Consider the following 25,128-nt stretch of genomic DNA (forward strand, 5'->3'; position numbering starts at 1 on the left):
CCTGTTGGCCTCAGACATCTGCAGTAAAACAAATTAATATTAAACTCGATATGCATTAACAAAACATGTTTGGCATTAATCCTTCAAAATGGTAAAAAAGGAAACAACAGGGATGCATGAGGAAAAACTATCAAGTCCATACACTAAAGGCACTACATGTGACAGTTTGTAACGGACATATGGTGAAACAAAATATGTACAATAAAGTCATATTATGACAGTGATTGAATATCAGTGCGCATCCCCCTGTTGCATTCATGTCTGCCCTGTTAAGCTCTTTCATTTAATTACAAATTTAACTCCCCTGCTATGGCATGACAGGCTGAAATTTCTTCCTCACATGCAGTGGAAACCGGCTCAACTGTTTCCGATGAGTCTGGCCACCTGAAAGCAGATTGTATTGGTGGTTTACTCAGTCTTAAAGAAATATTTTCATTATGTGAACCTCTTCTCTAGGACACTATGGAAGCATATGGGTAGTAATATTCAATTTGAAATGTAATATGCAAAATGACAATGTAATATGTAAAATGGCAAAGCATTTCTGTATTTAAATTTACATTTTCCATTACATTTGTGAAACGTTTTGTGCAAAATGAAAATGAAAATTCAATTATTGCCATTTCATACACTAGTTTTAATATGTAAATTGAATACATATTTTAACACTTTATAAGTTGCAAAATTAAAATTAAAATGTATTACAGAAATGATTAGATATGTTTAACATCTGTAGCAAAATGATCATTTAAATGTTATTTTTCTTAATTGCAAAGTTAAGATACTTGCGATTGCATTTTCATTAAATGTCCCGTAATGAATGTAGCAAACTTCAAAAAATGTAAATGTAAATTTAAATACAGAAATGCATTGCCACTTTACATATTGCATTGTTGCTATCCATATGCTTCCATAGGACTCTGCCTTATTAAAAGTATTAATTAATCTCCAGTGTCCCAAAAGCTAAATAATGTCCATATCTTACTGACAACTCACACATATTCCTTTTAATTAAAGCCCTATTTGTCATTGCTTATTTTTCTGGTTCATTTATTTGTTGATTCTACACAGCATATGTTGTGTAGACTGAACAATTAATTGGTTCAGGCTTTAAAGATAGATTCTGTATTACATAAACATCAACAAAGGGCAATGAATTTAAACTATGTGAAACCAATTCACAGAAAAAAAAAGGTTCAATGGGGTTCTATATAGAACCCTAGGGATTTTGACTCAATTTTAAAATGCCTCTATTATGCTTTTTTGAATATTACCTTTCATGCAGTGTGTAATATAGCTGTATGTGAATGTAAAATGTCTGCAAAGTTTTAAAGATCAAAGTGCTTGACGAATAAAGTTATCTCCTAAAGAAAGAATCGATTCTGAACTGCTGAAAATAGTCATCAGCAATTCCAGTCTCACTTGCTGTTACATACTGTACCTACATGACAATGTAACAAATTTGCATAATGCCAGCCTATGGTCTTCATTAGCTGGCCATGAACAACGTCTACTTTGACCCGCCCTCAAACTCTGTAGTTGTAGGTGAGGCCTGGAAGAGTTTGGCTTGTGTTGTCAGTGTGTCAAGAAGATGCTGCTTTCAGCACTGTGAATACAATTTGTATGCACTTCAAAAGGATGAGGACTCGGGCTGGAATTGATTCAGAAAAACCAACGCCATCCACTGTTCCTATCACTGTGTATCAAGTGCTGAGGTAATAGGTGTTTTGTTTTCGACACGCGTTGTAACCAGTAGACCATTCACAACAGACTGGGCCATCTGACCAATCAGAGCAGAGTAGGCTCTCTGAGGGGTTTAAACAGACTGAATCTTTGAATTAACCTTTTTCAGACTCTTTAAGAAATGAGGTGATGTGCAATATATATTATGTAAGTGATTTTTGACCTTGGATGCATGTAAACCAATTGTAGGGGACAACAGAAATTAGGAACCTTTCAAATAGCATAATAGGGGTTCTATATATGAGGCGGCTGACAAAACCCTTTGAGGTTCTATGTAGAACCTTTTCTTCTAAGAGTGTAATAAACTGTTACATTTATATTAGATGAAAGATAATAAGCCAGTACAGCACTGACCAATAGAGCCGAACAGGGGCATGTTCCCTCCTTCCCCATCAGCACAGGGCAGACGCCTCCTACTAGGTGTGGCACACTCCAAGAACCCACTAGCTGTAGAACTGGTGATACCCATACTGAAGCCTGTCACACCCATAGGTGTGCTCTCACCTAAGAGGCATACAGAAAAAGCTTTTATTGTCATCTTATTTTTCTTAAATGACTTATTTTTAAGAAGTAAAATTGTAGAAAGCAAAGCCATAGTTGTTTGTGTTGTCCTTCATGCCACTGGCCAAATCAGGCACCTACTTTGTAAAAGTGACGCACCTTTGACAAGTCCTCGACTTGTCCTCAAGTTACAGGCAAAATCCATAGGAGTGAATGACCTTTTCATCGGGGTGTCGGACTGCAGAACAAAAACATGGCATGGGTTACATCTAAACAATAGACTCTGTCGAATTTACCAGCTATTTCAAGCAGTGTTACCACAGCAGTGTCTGAACCAGGAAAGTATCTATATCACTTCTTGTAGGATGTGGTGTCATGTTTCTACAAAGCTGTATAGAACTCTTTTGGTATTTGGTTTTGTTTCACATTAAACTGCTGGTTACCCATAGCTATAACTGCCTAACATCTGACACCACAATGACTACTATTGGACTTCTTTTTACAAGAAAATACTATTTCAGTCATTCTACTTCAAAAATATCATGTTTAATCAATGTGTTACTTGCTGTAATTATTTGTATTTGAAATGTACTAGCATTTTTTACAAATAGTTTCAAAGTAAATTCTACACCTTTTTTTCCCAGTGTAAAAACTGTACTATGATCATAGTTGTAGGAAATTACTCTGAATGTATGAGTAGTATTGGGCCGAGACAGAGACTCCAGCATCAGGGTGGGCTCTCTCAACGGTGGGAGATTGTTTACTGTGTGCGTGACACTGGTAGCTCCGCCTCTTATGACCCTCCCTCTGAGCTAGGAGACACAGAGAAAGATCACAGCTTTGACTCTGAAATCAAACCAAATCAGTGCAGACTGAATTGCCAAACATACTTAAATTCACATTTACTAACACATATTTTTTTTTTAATTAGATATTAGTTTAAGGTAGTTTGAACTTTCTATAAAAGAGCAAAGAGCAACCATGTTTACAGTTTCTAATGCCATGTCAACTAGACTGTATGGAGGCAATATGACCTTCACCCATAAAAAATAAAAAAATAAATGCTGCTATCTCTGTTTACACAAATCAAAGTCTGCACACTATTTTTAGGATTCTTTAATGAATAGAAAGTTCAAAAGAACAACATTTATTTGAAATAGAAATATTTTGAAACTTTATTAATGTATTTACTGTCACTTGATCAATTTCATGCTGAATAAAAGTATACATTTTTCTGACTCCAAACATTTGAAAGGTTATGTATGTATGTGATAAGGCAGATCAATAGTCTGCAGGTCACTGTGATACCGGTGTGGCTTGTTACCTGCAAAAGCCTGGAAATAGGTGCGTAGCAATCCTGCTCTGGAGACTCAGAGTGTATCTGAGGAAGCCTGTGGTTTTGAACGGCACTCACTGGGGGAGAGGGCAGGCTTTCATTCACAGTGGATCTGTGAGAAACAAACCCAAGAACACATACTTACTCTAATTAGCAATCTGCATGTTTACTCATGCCTGATACCCCTGCAGGAGCTCAAGGCTACTACTATGATTTTTCCAAGTGATGACAAGGTTAAAAGTGTTACAATTAATTAGGTACAATGCAGCTTGAGGGACTAATTTAACAAGCGCTTTTAAAAAGAGTCTGAATTTCAAAAGGTCTCAGCCTGTTATAACGCGACCCCAGTAGACCTTGCATTGAATAATCTGCAATAACATATTATGAAAGAGTTGCATCATGCATTAAGTTGTTACTGCAGCAGAACCTCTCGTATCACAATCGTTACGTAAAACTTGTGAGGATATAAAACGATGCACACAGAGTTGTAGTTCACTCAAAAATGTTCTCAGAGAAACACAAAAGGAGATACAGTATTTCTCCCCATGTAACTGCAAAAAATAGCAACTAGAGCTTCCAAGCTTTAAAAAGGATGCTATAAAATCACATTAAAATAACCATAAAAGCAGCCCATATGTCTTGTATACTACAAGTGTTCTAAAGCCATTTGATAGTTTTTTTATGTTAAACAAACATCGTTACTTTTTCATGAAGTTTCATGATGGTGCCAACTAGGGATGTCAATATTATCAGTTAATACCGACTTTAAAGTCACCATGAAATTGACAATTCTTTTTTTAAATGAAATATTGCAGTATTTTTTATAAATGATTTATCCATGCACATAATTTTTATTCATGTGCCCAATCTTTAATCAAAATTACTTCCTCTCCTCTTTGTAACTTCTCTTCTCTTCTCTTTTATTTTATTTTCTTCTCTTCTCTGATGACATGTTTACTGAAGCGAGGGCGGGACAACCTGTCACTCAAAGGAGATCACACCAATAGCAAACCACAACGATGTAATCGATTACCGATAAGCAAAAATCAAGCCCCGCGTCACATTTTTCTTGTTTGAGAACACGTTTCATTCAGATATACGTCACAACAGAAAAGAAAAGACTATCGCAAAATTCGTTTCATGCCAACTTTTCATTCAGTTTCTCACACAATGTTGTCATATGGCTTTATAGTGCAAATTTCATTTGAACCACTTTAATGATACTAAAGATCTCTGTTTATATTCCACAGAAGAAACAAAGTCATAAAGGTTTGGAATGACACGAGGGTGAGTAAATGATGACAGAATTGTCATTTTTGGATGAACAACTCCTTTGATAATGTATGCTGATCTTACAGTCTAGTTCCTCGTAAAAGTTGGCTTCCGTTTCCTATAAGGCTGTGGTACATCTGAACCCTGCCACTGAGTCTGGGGAGTCTGCGATGGGCTGTGGGTTTCTGTAAGAGTGTGCTGGACCTTCTCAGAGCCTGGGTTTTCACACACATCAAGACGCTTGGTGCATCATCTGGGTCATATCTTAGGAGAAGCAAAGACAGATCAAGTTGTAGGCCTTCATTTGTTTTCATGTTGATTTATCTCTAGTTAATATTCTCCTTAATTCTGTATCTTATTAAATAGTCTTTAAAATAGAAATAGCAATAGAAAAACTGTTTAGTTTAGTTTTTGTAGTGTTAGATAAGAACTTTCCAAACTCCAAAATACGTACAGGGCTCTCTCGCTAAATCCCTGATGTCTCTGTTGCAGTGGCTTTGCTTGGATTGTCATAACTCCATTTAAATTAATCTTGTAGGCACTTGAGTCCTGAAAGAAGAAATGGCAAATTCATAACATGAGAACAAAATAACAGACAGAACCTCAACTTTGCAGCAAAGTGCATGTTTCTCGTAGAATGTCACCTGTACATTACTGCTGCATGTTGACAGGAATGTGGTTCTGCTACTAGAACCTCTGGACAACAAAAGGTGATGTCCTTTAACTGGGATCTGAGGTGAAGGCACTTGACTGGAGCTCTCTAATGTTCTCCTCTGTGTTGCTCCATCTGATGCCAAAAGAACATTAGGAATAGAGGGAAATCTCCAACAATCCACTTAACTGCTGGCAAATTAGCAACAGAATTTTATTACTCCAAAATGCCACAGCACAGAGTAGCACAAAATCACATAGGGTCAAATACAGTTCATTCTGCTGATGCATCAAGGAGACTGTAATTGAGGTTTCTATCAATGATCATTATTCTTCGAATATGAATTTATAATTTTTTTTTTTTACATATTTACCATACCAAAGGGCTCACTCATTTGTATCATTGTTTCCACAAATATATTAAGAAGCACAACTGTTTTCAACATTGTAATAATAAGAAGAAATATTTCTTGAGCAGCAAATCAGCATAGAATGATTTCTGAAAGATCATGTGACACTGAAGACTGGAGATAGATCAGATAAATGCAGCCTGGGTGAGCATAAGAGACTTCATTCAAAAATATTAAAAATCTTACCGACCCTAAACTTTTGCACACTAGTGTACATACATCGACTAAAAGCCACAAAACTCGATTTTTATTTCCAGGGGGTCTTTATGCATGCAAAAACGGTGTTCTTCACCCACCCAAGAATTATTGATCACACATGCACTGTTGGCTAATTCTGTTTAGTTGGTTTCAGTAATTCAGACACACCCGGGAGTTGTTTCTCCCAGTACTTATGTAAGAGCTCCTCCAGAAGACCCACCACCTCCCTCCACACGTCATCAAACAGCTCATCTGCAACAGCGTCACGGATGCATGCATGAGGGGATACTGGTGGGACTCCACCCCTGGGGGCCATGGATGAAGACTTCCTCTGATCCACCTCCTCATCCTCCCTATAGTTAAAACAATTGCAGAGCTACAATAAATGATTCCCATCCTAAGACAGGATGCCTTAAAATGGGTGCACACTATTATGAGTCCTGATGGTTTTATCCACCAGTAAAACTGCAGAAAACATGATGTAATAACAAGGCTGTAGAGTAATTGTAGAATTTAGATGACCAGTTACTGAATACCTATTGAAATGCTAAAGAAACGGGAAAAAAATTACTATTTTTGATTCAATGGGAATACCGGTAGACACCGGTAGACTGGGGCTAATTTTTGCTATGTCTATTGTAATCACAGTCAGTTCTTTTTGCTCAAATTTGGGATGTTGTTTCAACATTCTAAATAGAAAAAGTACAATTTTTTCAAACTAAAATTTCTCAATATATTTTGGGGCAAATGTTCAATTCAGGCTTTTTAGAGGCCAATAAATTTAAGGAATTTGTACTTTCAAAATAAACCTACACTGAGGGATATTAGAGATTAAAAAGTGTGACAACTTGCCTTGTCTTCCCTATAATTATGGTTTGTTTATGAAGCAAAAAAGAAGCCAAAAAGATCTTCTGTTGCATTATAATAGAGGGGTATGATAGTATATGGACCCTTTTTACAGACTGTGATGACACGTTTTAACAGTCATCAGGATTGATATAGTTATATATTTATATATATATATTTTTTTATAAATGTATGTACATTTATAACACTATACTTTGTATTATATTACCTATGCATTCGATTACAAAAAACTAGTTAACGCTACTGTGAGGGAGTTTCTAATACAGTGGCTGTGGGAGTGACGGTAAAATTGACATCTTTCTCTCTACTGACTGCCGTTATCAATCTTTCTCTTTTTCTTTTAAGCAGGTTTTTGGGAACACAAAAATATAATTAATGTAATCTATTCATTCACCGATATAGAAGTTCAACCAACTATGACAACTTCCACTTCTGAGAAACCAAGAAATGTGAAAAGATTAAATTAAGTACATGAATCTTGGAAAAAAGGTTGTAGTCAGATTAAGTAAAAGACAACTTGTGACGTACATTTCTTTTCCATCATAAGCTAAAAACTCCTCTATGCTGCCCTCTGCTTCATACACCTCCTCTTCCTCAGTGAGGTAGAGTGAATGCTCAGAGAGAGGAGAGCTGGGGCTTTGGAAAGACTGCTCACACCAAAGGCCCGGGGCCAGACTGCGGCCTGCTACATACAGCCTGCAGACAGACAGAGAGAGAGAGAGAGAGAGAGAGAGAGAGAGAGAGAGAGAGAGAGAGAGAGAGAGAGAGAGAGAGAGAGAGAGAGAGAGAGAGAGAGAGAGAGAGAGAGAGAGAGAGAGAGAGAGAGAGAGAGAGAGAGAGAGAGAGAGAGAGAGAGAGAGAGAGAGAGAGAGAGAGAGAGAGAGAGAGAGAGAGAGAGAGAGAGAGAGAGAGAGAGAGAGAGAGAGAGAGAGAGAGAGAGAGAAATGAGGGAGGAAGCAAATTCTTGCCACAGCCAGCCCAGACTGATAAATGCTGTGCCGGTGGACATGTTCAGTGCAGTATCTTTAGAACATATTGCATATTTTTAATCAGGTGAGAGGCCTCATCCTCAAGGGTTGGTTTTATGTGTTTTATCAAATGTATAATGTATGATAGGCTTCAGTGCATATTTCAAAACAATAGATAAGTGCAGTCAAGCAAAACGAAAGAGCTAAACCCAGAAACAAATCAATAGAGTGAGCTCATTAATCAAGAGATAAAGGACCCCAATATTTTTTGGTAAGATAAGACTGACCTTAAAAAGTTCAGGAGTAACTCCAGCGATAAACAAAATACCGTGATAATTGTATAATGCCAAGAAATCGTTGAAGAAAATTATATATACATATATATATATATATAATTTATTATATTATATTTCAGATTACATTAGATTATTCAAAAGTTTGGAGAATTACATTTTTTTTATTTATGTTTTTAACAGAAGTATCTTATGCTCCCCAAGTCTGCATTTATTAAATATAGTAAAACAGTAATATTATGAATTTATTGAATCAATTTAAGAAATTAACGAATTAAAGTTATGACACCTGGTTGATGTCAAATCATTTCATACAAAAAAAGCCATGAAACAGACAGAAAGTAATCAAATACAGTTACTTGAAAACAAATAGCTGAGGTTTCTATTGTTCCCAGATAAGTTTTACAGGTTGTTTGAAACCATCTAGACTGGCCCTCAGTCAGACAGACCTCCATCACTGCTGTGCTCAATGCCCGGAGTGGAGACTCAACTGGACAATCAGCATTGTCAACAACTCATTAACAGTGTAGTACAACTATTAAATAGATCCTCATTTAAATCACAATTTCATTCATTCTGTTTTCAAAGAGAAAAATATTTGTATAGTTGAAATCATAAAAGTAACCCTCCCCAGAGCTGTTATTTTCTTAAACCGAAACAACTGAACAATTAAACATTAAATCTAACCCATGTGTTTTAGTACTTTTAACTGTTATTTAATTTGATTGAGAGGCTTACTCGCTATGGTCCTTGTCCAGACAGGTGGGTGTGGAGAAGGAATAGGTTCTGGCACTGGACTCATGTCTGCAGATGTACTGAACACCCTCCTGTTTGGGAGGCTCCAACTGGTTTCCTAAAATTCTGTGCTCAAGGATGCAACACAACGAGACAGTATCAGTTAGCAGGGCTGTGCAATGCTGTGTAATGTATTATGAATGTTTATTTGGAAATTGTCTTTGAGTAGCACAATAATTTGGTAATAGCGACACCTACAGGTGAACAATGTGTAGTGTTGGTTTGAACCATGTAGCCACAGTTGCTGTGTGAATATCAGAATGCACATGGACTAAGAGGTGTCTGATCGGAAAGAATAGATCAGTGCTTTCTGATTAGAAGACACACGGTGTGTTGTTTGTTTTTTGGATTTCGTCTGTTAATTTATAAGTTAAATGTACTAGCTGTGTGGTTCAATAAGCTGTGGACTTGGCTAAACTGTGCCTTGGAAAATGCATTCACACATTATGCATCTAAATGTAATTTTATTTATCTCCAGTTTTTCACAGTGTCGTAATGGTGTCAAGATGATATGATAATGGCGGTGCTGACCCTTTGTGAAAGAAGATATTAAACTTTAAGACATCATCATTCATATTGAGTAACTTACATTTTAGAAGTTACCTTTTTCTGTTTTTGCTCCATCAACGAATAATTCCAAACAAAGCTACAGCACCAGCACTTTAATTCAATTTATTACCTTTAAAAAACTAAGTTTGCCTAACCCTTTTAGCCTCAGACCAGTCAGAATTCTCTTTGCTGAAAGGAGCTGTACCTGAGATGGGGGGTGTGTCCGTTCCACTCCTCACACTCCTCCTGCAGGGACTCCGAGGGGCTGCTTCCTCTCCTCTCATACAGGAGCTCATCCACAGAGTTAAAGAGCTGACGCACACGCTGAGTATTCGCCCGCTCAAACTCCTGCATGCAAGAAAAAACAAACACTAAAACATTCACTAAACACAGATGAGGAGATGGTGCTAGCAGCTAGTGATGCATTTGCAAAAATAACAGTTAGACACATGCACTAAAAACAGGAAACTGTGAGAGCGTTTAAATAACAGAAAAATGCCCTGTTGTAGATGTTTCTTATTTTTCAATTGTTTATTACCTAGAGCATTTGAATGATAATCAATAGCAGTGTTGCATGCTATTCAGAAACTGAGAATTCAATTTACATTCCAATTCAATTAACTAATTTTCAACTGAGGTAGCAAACAGGATACATAAATCTAATATGAATTAGAATTTAAGTCAAATTAAAATGGAATGAAATTCAAATAAATGAACTCTATCACTACATATATATATATATATATATATATATATATACTGTATATATATATAGTGATAGAGTTCATTTATTTGAATTTCATTCCATTTTAATTTGACTTAAATTCTAATTCATATTAGATTTATGCATTCTCAGAATTCTCTGAATGTATATCTATGACAGCATGTTTATGGATATACTGTATGTATACATACAGTATATCCATAAACATGCTGTCATACATTTTCAAAAACAATAATTATCAATCAGCATTTTTATCTTTACATGGCCTTATGAAATTCGGATTCAACATGTTTTATATTGAATAAGAAATAATGAAATTATTTCAACCCAAGTTAATATTTAAAAAAATATATAAATAAGTAAATAAATAATAATCTGTAAATTCCCTTGTCATTCCAATTCAAATTCCAATTGAGCTTCCTGTGGGTTGTGGCCAATTAAATGTAAGTTCTCATGAACTAAAAATTGAAAAAAATAAAATAAAATAAACCTCATTAATTGAATAGGAGTTGATTCTAAAATTCAGAATGTTGCCCAACCCTGATGAAAAAGCTAAAAAAAAAAAAAAAACCTCTGGAAGAAGAACAGAGGCATTACATCATATCTCCAGGAGCAGATGGAGCTGTGGTCTGTGGAGAGACCGGGGCCAGTGCCTGGGCTGCCGGAGCGGGAGGGGAGGTGACTCACGGGGGTAGTGCCACCGGCAGACGACTGACCACATGACGAGATGCTACCAATGAAGAAATGAGGCATTACTCTAAGGACATTAGTATGTTGTAGAGCTAAAACCTTACAATAAGTTATGAATATTCCAAAATGAAAATAATGAATGTATTACCCGAGGCCACGGTTTGAGACCCTGTTGACACTTCTGGTGAAGGAGGCAGGCACTGCATAAATGCTTTTGCAAGGTTCGTTGAGCAGCTTTTTCCTAATACATGATATGGGAAGAAGAATGAAGATGGGTCCATACAGTTAATGAAAACAGGTCCATTTATGACTTGTACAGAACACATGCTACAGTGATACATTAAGAGGCACTTATGAACTGAAAAGCACAATAAGCATCCTTTGGTTAACATGCTAAACTTCATTTAAAACTATTTTAAAATGGATTCTGCAAATTGTTTTATAATAACTGCATGCAGGCAGCTATTAAAACCTCATATTATTTTAGAGACTACAGTACATCATTTTTGTTGTTGTTGTCTTTTAGCAGGACTATTTAAAATTAACTAATCAAGGCAAATAGCTAAAAGACCTTTTGTTATGAAAAGCATATCCACCTGCAGGTATAAGAGGGTCACATGATGCTGTCGCCGTCAAGCTTTCACTCTTTGTCTCAAACTGCCTCTAATCTATCAGACAATTATATCATGAATAATTTAAACAGTACAAGATCAAAGTACAATATACAGGCATGTTGGAGTGTCACATTTATCACTATGACAACAAGAAGCTTTATCTGGAAATGTTATACAGTAAAATAAAGAACAGAGAAACCATTCATTTATTTGTAACAAAGTTTTTCGTGCTTATTTCACATTGCTTTATATCATTTTAAATATCTCTTTCGGTCTCTTAAGATTCGTCACCATTCAGTATCAGTGTTTGTCAAGACCTTTATGAACAAAATAAGTGTTGGTTATAACTGTAACCCACGAAATTTAAAAAAAAAAAAGATTATTCAAACCAACTGACAGCAATATGTCACATAAATGACAATTGTAATGGGATTATTAACTTGCATACTTCACAAGTGCCCTTGTTAATGTAACATATGTTATAAAAATTCCAATAACGCATTACGTTATGACACATTTGTGATTGTTCCTTCAAAAATGCTACAACGTCACAAACAACTTACCCAATTACAATGAGTCCAGCATGTCTGTCATGGCACACTGCCCTGTAGCTGTCTGGGTAGTAAGAGAGTACAGGAGGTACATGTAGGGTGGCCAAAGATGAGGCCCACCCAAAGCTCAGTGCACTGTGCATGGGTAAATTACTCCTATCAGTGGGACCCAGCCAAATAGCTCAAAGACTAAACAGCAACATTCACACTTTCAGATCAGCCATCAGAAATGTGTGACTTCTTGTTTCCCCTGCAGGTCAACATGAATGTCCTTGTCGTCCTCCCGCCCAGTGCAGAGGTGCCTCTGATCTGTTCATTCAGCTCCATCAAGGGAGTGTTTGGATACGCTACAGTGGCACAACACAGGTGCACGAATGTCCCCACCCTCCCCTGGATGACTCACAGACACCTTACCATCCATCCCAGTGGACTTTTTCTTTTTCCATAAGATTTTTTTTTTATCCTGGAGTAGGCTATAACCATTCTCTAGAAACCCTTAGAAAATGTTTCAAGGAATAAGACAACCAAGCTTAAAATTTTCCGAATAAATAAATATATATATATATATATATATATATATATATATATATATATATATATATATGATATACTGATGATGACTATATACATATGTATATATATATATATATATATATATATTAGTTTTGTCAAAAGTACCGGTACTTTGGTACCAAGTCGTTACTGAAATTTTTAAAACGTGACCGACTTGGTAACGAAGTACTGGTACTTTTGACAACACTACTGATGACTATATATATATATATATATATATATATATATATATATATATATAGTTGGAAGTGGAATGATGATACAGATTCTGAATAAGCTCCTCCTACTGGAAGAAAGGCTTTTGGTCTGCAGTGATGGTGATCACACTGCATCACACTAGTTCCCTCAGCAAAAACCCTATTGGATTATAGGCTAGGCCTTTGAATTATAGCAACAACAAAAAAAGCTCTGTGATCAAAAGTTTATGATACACACACATTTTGTCCATCAAGATAATTTTCACAAATGAACACAACTTTTATTAATTTTGAAGGTCACGGTCGCTCAAATTCAACATCACTACCACCAAGCTTCCAACAACTTCTTCCTCCCTGACAACGTCCCATTTAGCAACCGCCTTTTTTAAGACATTTTTCAATTGGTGTGTTTTATGACGTAGAATAAAATGTGAAAATATCTTCACCACAGACCTTATAAAATCCATAAAACCCATTGACTTGGGGACGATGAAACCTTGTTTCCAGGGTTTTGACCTACAAAAATATATCATCCCTGCAGCCCTCTATAGCTGATGTTTAACTCTTAAATGCATGCCTTGTTAGTTTGGTTTTCTTTGTCTCCATTTTGCCTCGTTCATCTGTTGTCATGGTTTGTAATTAGTTCCACACCTGTTCTGTTTTCCCTTTATAACTCCCTGTGTTTATAAGCCCTTGGTTGTCTCAGTTCATTGTTCTCCATTATGTTACACAATGTGTAGTTGCTTAATTCTAATTTCTCCTGCGGATTCTACTTGTCGATAAAAAAGGACTTTTGAAAACCCTTTGATTTTTGCGCGTTGTCCTACACGTTACAATAACATTTAGTTAATTTATTTATTTAATTGAATTAATTTCAGGTTAAAGTTTTAAAGAGAAAGATCAGACAAAAATTAACATACAGTACAAATAGCACCGTTTAGCTTGTGTAAAATGAGGTAATGAAAGTTGCAAACCTATGGGATATTGCAATAATACAGTATATAATGCCCGTTCCAAAAAGCATTTTATGTCATCTTGATATTTCTCTTAAAAGTTAATGAAGATAACGAAGACAACAAGAGCACCCTGTGCATACAGGAGCACAAACTGACACCACAGCTACAGAAGAAGTAGCACAGAGAAAGGGGAAAACTAATTAGCAGCGGGTGAGGGCTTCAACAGTTGGCAGGGGTCAACAAGGAAGCCCAGCATCAGTGGCGGCTCAGGTTTCTCTCACAGAGCAAACAGCAAATAATTTCAGCAGGTTGAACGCCAGGGCCTAATGAAACATGCATGACCAGCATGGCAGCAGAAAGCCTCAGCTGACTGACATGGATTCTTTCTCGTGTCTGCCTTTTAGCAGCAAGCACAACGGGACAGTGATTTTACTCAGTACAAGCCTGTCAGATGTTACACCTTTCCAGAGTTCAGATAAAAAATCAAACCTTGTCACTTTTTGCATATGATGGAATACAAAAGTCAGCACAGTGGATATTGGCATCACAAGAACTGCACTGATCAAACAAATCAATCAATCAATCAATACATGTATACATTTTATATCATTAACCATAATATTTAAAACAATTGAATTAAATTGAAGGCCTAGGCCTATGTGCTGTGGGGAAGATTGAGTAACTATAAAACAAATACTTTAGTTGTGTAGTGATATTTAACCATACATTAGCTATATAAAAACACAGTAAATGTATTCTTAAACTCTTCTTAAGCACAATTTCACCCTTTAAACAATTTCCAAGGCATTGTATAGGCCTAATTCCATTTCTCTTTTATTCAGAAGACAGTGTCTGAAAGGCAGCCCTTTTTTTATCTTTATTTTTTATAAAACTGCATTGAAGGAAAGAGACACATTTGCCTACTTTAGTTTTTTTTTTTTAAAGATCAGCTCTAGAGGGATTTCGGTCGTAACTAAATGCTGGTGTAGATTGAGCAATTAGATATGCTCGTGCCAGAGGAAAGACTATACCCTGATTCGATGACATTAGTCTTATATTAATTAGTTATCAAGTAGTGAGCACAATTCAATTAAACATTGAAGGTCTTGCCATGAAAGAACACAGTCTTGACTATTTTCTAAGTTTTAATGTATACAGCAGAACTAAATAACAGTTAATTTACCCCTTATTCCTCAAGTAACAGTTAGCCTAGCTAGGCCTATGTGTTGCTGCTAGCTAGACATAACTTTTTCCCTAGACAGACAGAAAACCCCAATATAGGCTACCTAAACTTGAATAACAAAGAAATTCTAAATATTATTCTCAAAGACTGTACAGGTTATTGTTCTAAAACTTGAATGAATGCTTGACACACATGTATGAATCGATGTAGGCGAAAGAGAAGGCGCTTACTTCAAGCTGTCATCACTCTCTCGGACCGGACTCATATTGTCCTGAGCTCTTCTTGTCCTCTTCCATCTAAGTGTTCGCTCCGAGTCTAGCGGGGACTTGTCGAAACCACAGTGATAAATTCTGTCCGGAAAGCCATGCTGGTACTTCGGTCCGCTTGGCTCAATGCGCTCTACGGTCACCTGCATTAATGACTGTGACTGACAGCTTCACCGCGCTGATAACGAGAGATGCGCGCGCCCCGCGTAGACTAGACAAAGCACTAAAGCAGGTGACAAGCTGTCACTCACCGAACGAGACGCTGTTACTATCTGCCATTAACATCTTCGACATTAACCACAGTTCGAATTTTGGGGAATCTGATTAAGACTCGACGGAAGACAAACGCTAGGTTGAAGGGTAGGCCTTCTCAGAAGTGAGTAACTACTCTTTTACAAACCTACACGTCTTAAAACAAACTTTACGTAATCACAAAAGATTAGCAAGTTAGTCGGCTCGCGCAAAATCGAAGACGTCGAGAAGGTAACTGGCTACAGTTTTCCGTTCTAGTGCTTTCGGTTAGATTTCGTTCCGAACGATTCATCAACAAAACACAATGAATACTGTATGTAACAGTAGCCTAGCTATTTATTCGTCTCGGACACGGTTTATATAGGCCTAATTAAAGATCAACATAAAATGTAAAACCAATTTAAGCTTGAGAAAATTAAATTATAAGTATAATAGTAAAAATAGTTATTTACTATTCTTTAAATATATTGTTATACTTACAAAATAGAAATCATAAACAACAGATGCAAAATAAACTTTGAAATACATCAAGAATATCACATCAAGAATATCACCTTGGTGCAATTTACACGTAGAACACTAGATGGAGCCATAGAACAGCAGATTAGGTTTGCTCTTAGCTCTTCTCGCATCAAGTTATTTTCTTCTTCTTCTTCTTCTTCTTCTTCTTCTTCTTCTTCTTCTTCTTCTTCTTCTAAATAATTCAACGTGTTTTCAATATTTGGAAACATTCAACGACTTAAATAGCAAAAGGCCCATTAGTAAAGACTAAAGAGTTGGCTATTTAGGTAGGCTAATATGCCACATGACCTCCTGGGATTTGCTTCATTAGGCTCCTGTATAGCTTTGAGAAAAGGGGACATGTCTTTACAAATAAAAACCTATTTATAGAGATATGTACTTTACTGTATAAATCCAATATCTCTTGATAGAAGGGCCAATAGTCCATATTTTCTGCTATAGTATTGAAAGCTTTGGGAAAAGAAATTGAAGTAATATGAGGGACGATAAAAAGAAAAATAGACAAACATCAGCTGTTATGGAATATATCAGTGAATTTGAAACTATTATGAATTGTTTGTTTCTCTGTGGAGAAACAATAATCACTGCAGTTTTAATTCACTGATCCGTGGCGTCAATTCCTTTGAGGGTCAACACTGAGCCAGTGTGCTTGTTATGGTGCTTCAGTGGCAAGTTTATTTATGAAAAGTGCGTATAAATAGTGCAAGAGGATACTGTGTGGTCAGGGTCATCAGGTCGTGGGGCTGTGAATCCTAGGAGGTGGAGAGATGAATAGCTGGCGTCGTCTTGGGAGGGCCAGCGATGAGAGGTACTGAAAGGTCATGTTGAAAGTGATACACCCATAATTCAAGCCCCCCGGTCACCCTCCAATCACACTGTCCCCTCCCTTAAGGTGCCGCCAGTCCTAGCTTTACGTCTTTGTTAAGACTTTTCAGTAGCCAGAGGAGGAATGTCTCGAGAGTCCACTCAGACTCAACAGATTCATTTTCCATCCTTAAATGTGTTGGTACTGATGACAGAAATAGCTATTGCTTGTGAAAGACATGATTTCAAATGGATTTAATGTACTGTACAGCATATTTTTACCATGTATTGTACATTAATAAACATAATTGATGCACTAAATCAATTACATTGTTACAAAAATGTCCTTTCAAATGAATGCTGTTCTTCTAATGAATCCTGAAAAAAAGTATCAAGGTTTCCACAAAAATATGAAGCTGCACAACTGTTAATAATGCTAAATATAATATCACTACTAATAATACATGTTTCATGAGCAGCAAATCATCATATTAGAATGATTTCTGACGGATCACGGGACACTAAAGACTGGAGTAATCATGCTGAAAATTCAGCTTTGTCATCACAGGAATACAAATACATTTTAAAATATTCAAGGAAACATTTTAAATTGTAATAATATTCACAATATTAATGTTATTACTGTATTTGTTTTAGGTTTATTAAAGTTTATTATATATGTATTAAGTTTAGGGTTAGTTGCTGTAGTTATGTATAATTTACTGTTATTAGGAAGTACATGCAACATGTAACAAAGACAGTGTAAAATAAAGAGTTACCAAATTTTGTGTGTATATATATATACATATACATATACATATATATATATATATATATATATATATATATATATATATATATATATATATAGATAGATAACATGTAGGCTAAATGTAGAAATTTTCCATTTAATTCCACTTTTTTTTGTGGTCTGTTTAGAATTAGTAGGCTAAAAGATTTGTTTACTATGCTAAAATAATTAGTCTTAAATTCTGATTAGATTCTAGGTCATTGGAACTACAGAATCCGTTTGAGAATTTATTCAGCTGTTGTTTTCCCCTTTCCTTCTTCCCTTCTTTCCTTCCTGCCTTACTTCGACAACATTCTTTTCTCGCTCCATATCTACTGTGGTAAATCGCTATTATACTTCACCAAAATAACATTTCCAGGTTATAACATGCTTTAACCTCAGTTAAACAAACAGCCTACCAAAAATTGTGTGAATCGCCTCATCCAGGTCTTTGAAACAAAAATAAACTACACCAGGAATAACCTTGCAGGATAAAAGAGCAGATATTTATGCAAAAGTGTCTGAAAGGCCGGGTTCAATGGATTACTGCCACCCGTATAGCTACTGAACAGCTCACCGCCAGCGCTTATAACCTGTCGCTATATATTCAGTCATTCCCATCTGCTTTGATTTAATACCTATTACCCGGCCTCCTCCATAGCCTCTGAGCTCTGATTGGTCCACTTACGTGCTAAGCCCAGGCAGCTTATAGTATTTGTAAAACGTGAGACACAAAGAACGCTTGTTCCTTTGCTGGAAGCCGTGTGCGCGTGTGTGTGTGTTTACTTGGAGCGGCTCTGGCTGAGGATGTAACCCATACAGTACCTTTCAGTGCAGGTTCATCAACTCAGAGGGTGTCCTGTGGAACACGTCAGCAGTGGAAGGTAAAACACAAAGAGGGACAGTCTGGAAGCTGAGAGGGAGAAAAAGCACAAGCAGGAGATTTGGACTGGATAGCAGACACTTTGGAAGAGGACCTGGAGTCTGGAGCGAAAGAAGAACTGACTGATATACAGTGCGTGTTTTGGATAACAGCTGGGGATGATATGATCTCTCATGTGGAAGACACAGAGGCCAATGAGCTTATCAATGAGCTTGGGATCCTGACTGGGAAAGAACCAAGAACCTCTGCCATGAGAAGCCAGAATGCCTACATTTAAAGGTAATGTGGTTTTTCTTTTGCTCTCTTTTCGACATTTATTAAATGGGGGAAAACATGATTGAATGTTTTCTAATATTTGCCACTGTAACAGATTTTATAGCACTGCTACTGCTTAAAGTCTGACTTTAGACGATTTAACTTTGAATCTGTGTACAAACATTTATGTACAAGAGTTTGTTTAGTGACACAAAGCTGTCACTGGTTAATATTGACATATTCTTTATTATAGTAATACTTAAAGTTGCATTTATCACATTTCCTTCTCAGCTTTAAGCAGCTTATGAGACTTGTTGCCTTCTGAAAAGATAAGCAATGACACTGAACACTGATGTTTAATCCATGTTGTGGGTAAATGCCATAATACAGTACATGGGCATTATTACATCATGTATCCTCTGGGTATTTTTTTTTTTCAGTATTCATTTTATTCACAGTATTCATTTCTTTGGAACCAATGATTGCTATCTAAAACGGAACATACGTTTATGAAAAAATAAGCTCTTTGAGATGTATTAAACCGACAAATTTAAACTCATGCTTTTTTGTCCTTTCCCAAATGTAAGATTATACACTCACCTAAAGGATTATTAGGAACACCTGTTCAATTTCTCATTAATGCAATTATCTAATCAGCCAATCACATGGCAGTTGCTGCAATGCATTTATGGTTGTGGTCCTGGTCAAGACAATCTCCTGAACTCCAAACTGAATGTCAGAATGGGAAACAAAAGGTGATTTAAGCTATTTTTAATGTGGAATGGTTGTTGGTGCCAGATGGGCCAGTCTAAGTATTTTACAATCTGCTCAGTTACTGGGATTTTCACGCACAACCATTTCTAGGGTTTACAAAGAATGGTGTGAAAAGGGAAAACATCCAGTATGCGGCAGTCCTGTGGGCAAAAATGCCTTGTTGATGCTAGAGATCAGAGGAGAATGGGCCGACTGATTCAAGCTGATAGAAGAGCAACTTTGACTGAAATAACCACTCGTTACAACCGAGGTATGCAGCAAAGCATTTGTGAAGCCACAACACGCACAAACTTGAGGCGGATGGGCTACAACAGCAGAAGACCCCACCGGGTACCACTCATCTCCACTACAAATAGGAAAAAGAGGCTACAATTTGCACAAGCTCACCAAAATTGGATAGTTGAAGACTGGAAAAATGTTGCCTGGTCTGATGAGTCTCGATTTCTGTTGAGACATTCAGATGGTAGAGTCAGAATTTGGCGTAAACAGAATGAGAACATGGATCCATCATGCCTTGTTACCACTGTGCAGGCTGGTGGTGGTGGTGTAATGGTGTGGGGGATGTTTTCTTGGCACACTTTAGGCCCCTTAGTGCCAATTGGGCATCGTTTGAATGTCACGGCCTACCTGAGCATTGTTTCTGACCATGTCCATCCCTTTATGACCACCATGTACCCATCCTCTGATGGCTACTTCCAGCAGGATAATGCACCATGTCACAAAGCTTGAATCATTTCAAATTGGTATCTTGAACATGACAATGAGTTCACTGTACTAAAATGGCCCCCACAGTCACCAGATCTCAACCCAATAGAGCATCTTTGGGATGTGGTGGAACGGGAGCTTTGTGCCCTGGATGTGCATCTCACAAATCTCCATCAAATGCAAAATGCTATCCTATCAATATGGGCCAACATTTCTAAAGAATGCTTTCAGCACCTTGTTGAATCAATGCCACGTAGAATTAAGGCAGTTCTGAAGGCGAAAGGGGGTCAAACACAGTATTAGTATGGTGTTCCTAATAATCCTTTAGGTGAGTGTATACAGTAGTCAATCCTTGCTTTAACAAAACTGACAGTACTATAATAGGTGATCCGTGCAGTAGGATACTCTGGCAACTAAGACACATGTTTGTGTTAAACGTCAAGGAGGCGACAAAGTCAACCAACCTTTGTTTATTTCTAGGACTGTGACACTCAGCTGAGCCGGCTTTCAGCCCATAAGACCAGGCCACATGTCTGGTACAAGGACCCTGCAGCTAACAAAGTCACCTGGAAGTTACTGTCATAAGACAGCATAACTAGTGACTGTTTCTTTAACACTGATTCTATAGTTGTGATCAGAGATACAGTGTGTTATAATCAGCCACAGGGAATCACTGGGCAAAACAAAACAAACAACTAAATAAACAAACATCAGTGTTATTTTAGTATCACTGCACTATCATAGTTTTATTAATATTTAGAATTTTTATATTTTCCATTTTCATATTAATATGGGCAATTTTGTTGAGTGTTTTTGTCTTTTTTAATATATTTCTGTTTTTTTATTTTTTTTATTTTAGTACATGAAGTTAAACTAAATGAAAAATTAAGGTAAAGTTTATATTTATACTTATAACTAAGATGCTCTTTTCACTGGTCTCAGACTTTGACCGCACTGTAGATAAAAATATTTAATAAAATAAAAAACCTTGGACATCAATCATGTCATAAGTAGATGTTTACATTTATTTAATTGCATTGTTATTTCACAGTTTGAATACAAAGTTATCTTTTTCTGTCTTCTGACATATGCTGGGACCGATCTTTTGAAAACATCCTAATTTCAGGATGAGTTTTTTTTTTTTATCTATTAGTTCAACCTGTCCCCTTCTCCGCCTTAAGACTGTTGTTGTTAGCACTCACTTACAGCATTACCAGCACTTCAAACTGACTCCATTATGTGTGAGAGGAATTGTTGCAATTGCAATAGTTAACACGAATACACCTAAATTATTATTATGACCGCCGATAGCGTAGCTAGCGAAAGCGGTCATATAGGGATTGTCAAAGTTTTTTTTTTTTTTTTTTCTTTCGTCAATCTACTGAATTTTCCGTCAACGATACCAGGGACACCGAAACACCAGGGAACATGAAATTTGGTGAGCATGTAGCCCCACTAGACTTTTACGGAAAAATTTCGTTTGGTCCCCGGGGGCCACTCCCCCCCCCGTGCTGGGCCCCCCCAAACCCAAAAAATGCAGTTTTTCCTAAATAACTACTTGAACCGTGGAACCGAGGATGAAGAAATTTTTATGGTATGTTAGTCTTAAGGGCCCACATCAACCTAGCCCATAATCACTCATTTGTGATTTGCGCCCCTCCCATAAAAAATGAAAATGCAATATTACTCTGCTTTAATCGCCCCTATCTTCAGTGGAGATGTTCAGAACTGCACCATATTTCATGTGTATGATTAACTTGACATCCTCTGGGGGTATGCTAAGTTTCATAGAATTTCATCCATGGGGGGGTATAAAATAAATTAATTTATGTGCACATTTAGTGACTGTACACTCATCGGCCTGTAGATGGTGCTGTTGAGCGAAGGGTTGCTGGTTTAGGATGATACTGTCACACACACACATGCAGGAATACAAACAAACGCAAGCATGCACACACACTGACATCCACACGCACAGACACACACACAAACACACATGCGCACACACATGTACGCACGCATACATACATGCACAGACACACACACACACACAGACAGACACACAAACACACACACATACACACACACAGACAGACATGCACATACTACTACTTTTTTTAGGTATCAGCCATATACCCGATTTACCAATACCCAATGTGCTATGCTTGGGCAGTATACTAATGAGGTGGGTGGGACATGTTTCATGCCATGTTAGATCACATCCTGAGAGTCTACGCTTTCAGAAAATATATAGTTTATATAGTTGAATCAGTTTTCTCTTCATGGTACAGACCAAAATGTATTATGTGTACACTTTCTTCACCTAAATCCATAAAATCCCATTAATTTCAATGGGACATTTACTTAAGTGTTCTACTAGGTACAGTGGGAATGAGTTTAATTTTGTTAACATTGTTTTTTTTTAACTCTGGGACCAGGGCTACAAGATAAAACCACTTTTTGGGGGGAAAAAATGTTTTTTATTTCAGTAAAACACAACAAACCCATGCCAAAGTCAGATAACTGACTTTTACCATCAACGGGTACCTCAACCGTTTGGTAGAGGTTTGTAGAAACTGAATGGGAGGGTCCTTTGAAAAAAAAATCACAGATTTTTCATACTTAGTATGTATAAGTAGATTTTTTGTGGAAAGCCAGTGCAGGCCTGAGCGGCGGTCATATTTTGTACCGCCATGCGGTACATCTAGTTATTATTATTTTGTGAAAATGTACTCTAAAGAAAGCTACAATTCAGAGGTATGTGCAGCAGCAACAACGTGTCAGTGAAACCCAAGAACCCCGCGGTATTCGGTTACAGGAGATTTCACTGGTTTTAGTTTCCTGTGAACTCCAGGCCTTGGTGGGGTTTGTAGGTATTGTGCATAGGTGTGTAGGCAGGTATGACCTGCTTTTCCCAGCCTGTGGCTCCAGACTAGTCCTTCACCTCATTCACAGTCATTGTGTAAGGCCAGATTCCAATTACAGCCTGAGTGGGTGTGTGAGCAGGGCAACAAAGAGAGAGCAACATGGAAGCCTCTGTAAAGTGGACAGAGGACACTCTGTTACCCGCAGGTAAAACTATCCTTTTGGGGCTCCCACAGCAATCACTGGGATAACAGGGCTCTGTTGCAGGGGGAAGGGGGTAATTTCTTACACCCTGATGAGGGAACCTTTATTCTCTATACTGTTTTAAGAACAATGGAAAGAGGTCTGTTAAATATGTCAACTGATAAGCCGGCGTCAGCTTTTAAAATAAGTTATTTAGCATTCGGGTCATGTTTGTGAGGGTTATCCTCATGAGGAAGATTCACAAAGAAATACAAGATGAAGTGAAAGTGTCATGACGTGAAGGCCTAGGACGGTAACCCATACTCGGAATTTGTCCTCTGCATTTAACCCATCCAAGTTAGCGCACATACACACTGCAAACCCGTGGACACACACACCCAGAGCAGTGGGGAGTCATTCACTGCGGCGCCTGGGGAGCGATTGGGGGTTAGGTGCCTTGCTCAAGGGCACCTCAGTAATTTTCAGCCAGTATTGAGATTTAAACCCACAGCCTTCAGGTTACCACTCTGACTCTCTAACCATTAGGCCATGACTGCCCTGAAATTTGATTAGAAATTCCCAATGCATCCTCTGGGAATTTGACCGTTTCTGTCACTGGCACAAAGTCTTGTTATGCCACACCTTTAGGCTAATGTGTAGACCTACTGAGGTCATCTGGATGGCACTGCTGTTATTAAACTTAATTCACTGACAAGATTTAGCCTACAATCCAGACACATAATAGCGTCTTTATAGGTGTGCTTTTGCATTTTTTAAGGATTTTTTAAGATTTAGTGTTTTTATAGGCGTGAGGTTATTAGATTCAGCTCAGGCCCAAAAAAGAGGCAAAGTGATAAAAACAGAATTTCCCCAAGGTCAGTTTAGCCCTTTAGTGAGAGAAACCCCAACGTATGATATAAAAATGTACAGTCAGCAGGCCATTATCACAAAATAAACCACTAAAGGGTGATCAGACACTGATACTGTACAAACCTGAAGGTTTTTCTTTTGCAAAAAAACCCCTGCTGACTGCACTATCCAACTCCAACTAGTAAACGTTATCCAACTTTATTTGGCTATTCACAAAATGGATATGAAATATTCATTTCAATAAAATAATTATTGTGTCAAAGAGACTGCAGAGTGATATAAAAACTAAATTTGTGTTGCTCTTTTCAAGACAGATCAGTTTTTGTAATGTCTATTCCACATAACATACCAGTAGGGGGCAATGTGAGTTCCCTTATAATCCCAGTTGAATGTTTCTGTCCTAAGGCGAGAAAGGAATAGATGTGATTTCCATTTATCTCTGCTCTCAGTTCCTCTCTGAAATAGCTATTAGAGGATCACATTTAGCAAGACTAATTTTGTCATAAATTAGTTCTGTGCGCATCCAAAATTCAGTCCATGCAGCAACATATTTTTGTAATATTGCTGCTATTGTACCTCAAAGCATATACATTTGCCTTTAAGTAATATCATATAATATATTGTAATATATGTGCAAGTAATTTTGAGGTGCCCTAAATTTCTCCACCAGCTGCTTATAAACCCTAAAAAGAAATCAAACATTTCCATGTGAAAAAGATTAACACAAGTGGAATGTCAGCAATCCTTAAAGTGCTGAATAAAGCCATTGAGCCAGTTTCTATGCTTTGAAATGACTGTGACATGCTACATTAAGGTGTACTGAGAGAGGCAAATGGCATTTTAAAAGAAATCGGTGAGATTAATTATATACAGTTCTGTTAATCAGCT

General features: G+C 37.2%; 1 protein-coding gene across 1 annotated transcript; it reads right to left on the reverse strand.

The window, feature by feature from the left end:
* Window positions 1-307: 307 nt before the first annotated feature.
* fam149a (family with sequence similarity 149 member A) lies at window positions 308-15,486 on the reverse strand (the record flags this gene model as incomplete). Its single annotated transcript, XM_081383614.1, has 15 exons — window positions 308-384; window positions 2,089-2,247; window positions 2,404-2,482; window positions 2,928-3,056; window positions 3,569-3,692; window positions 4,937-5,116; window positions 5,307-5,401; window positions 5,497-5,639; window positions 6,280-6,464; window positions 7,507-7,674; window positions 8,978-9,100; window positions 9,789-9,931; window positions 10,905-11,037; window positions 11,146-11,238; window positions 15,302-15,486. The coding sequence occupies 15 exons, from the start codon at window positions 15,484-15,486 to the stop codon at window positions 308-310; spliced, it is 2,016 nt and encodes a 671-aa protein (XP_081239740.1).
* Window positions 15,487-25,128: the final 9,642 nt, after the last annotated feature.

This window comes from Scardinius erythrophthalmus (assembly GCF_964197995.2).
Source record: "Scardinius erythrophthalmus genome assembly, chromosome: 13".
Taxonomy (NCBI): Eukaryota; Metazoa; Chordata; class Actinopteri; order Cypriniformes; family Leuciscidae; genus Scardinius; species Scardinius erythrophthalmus.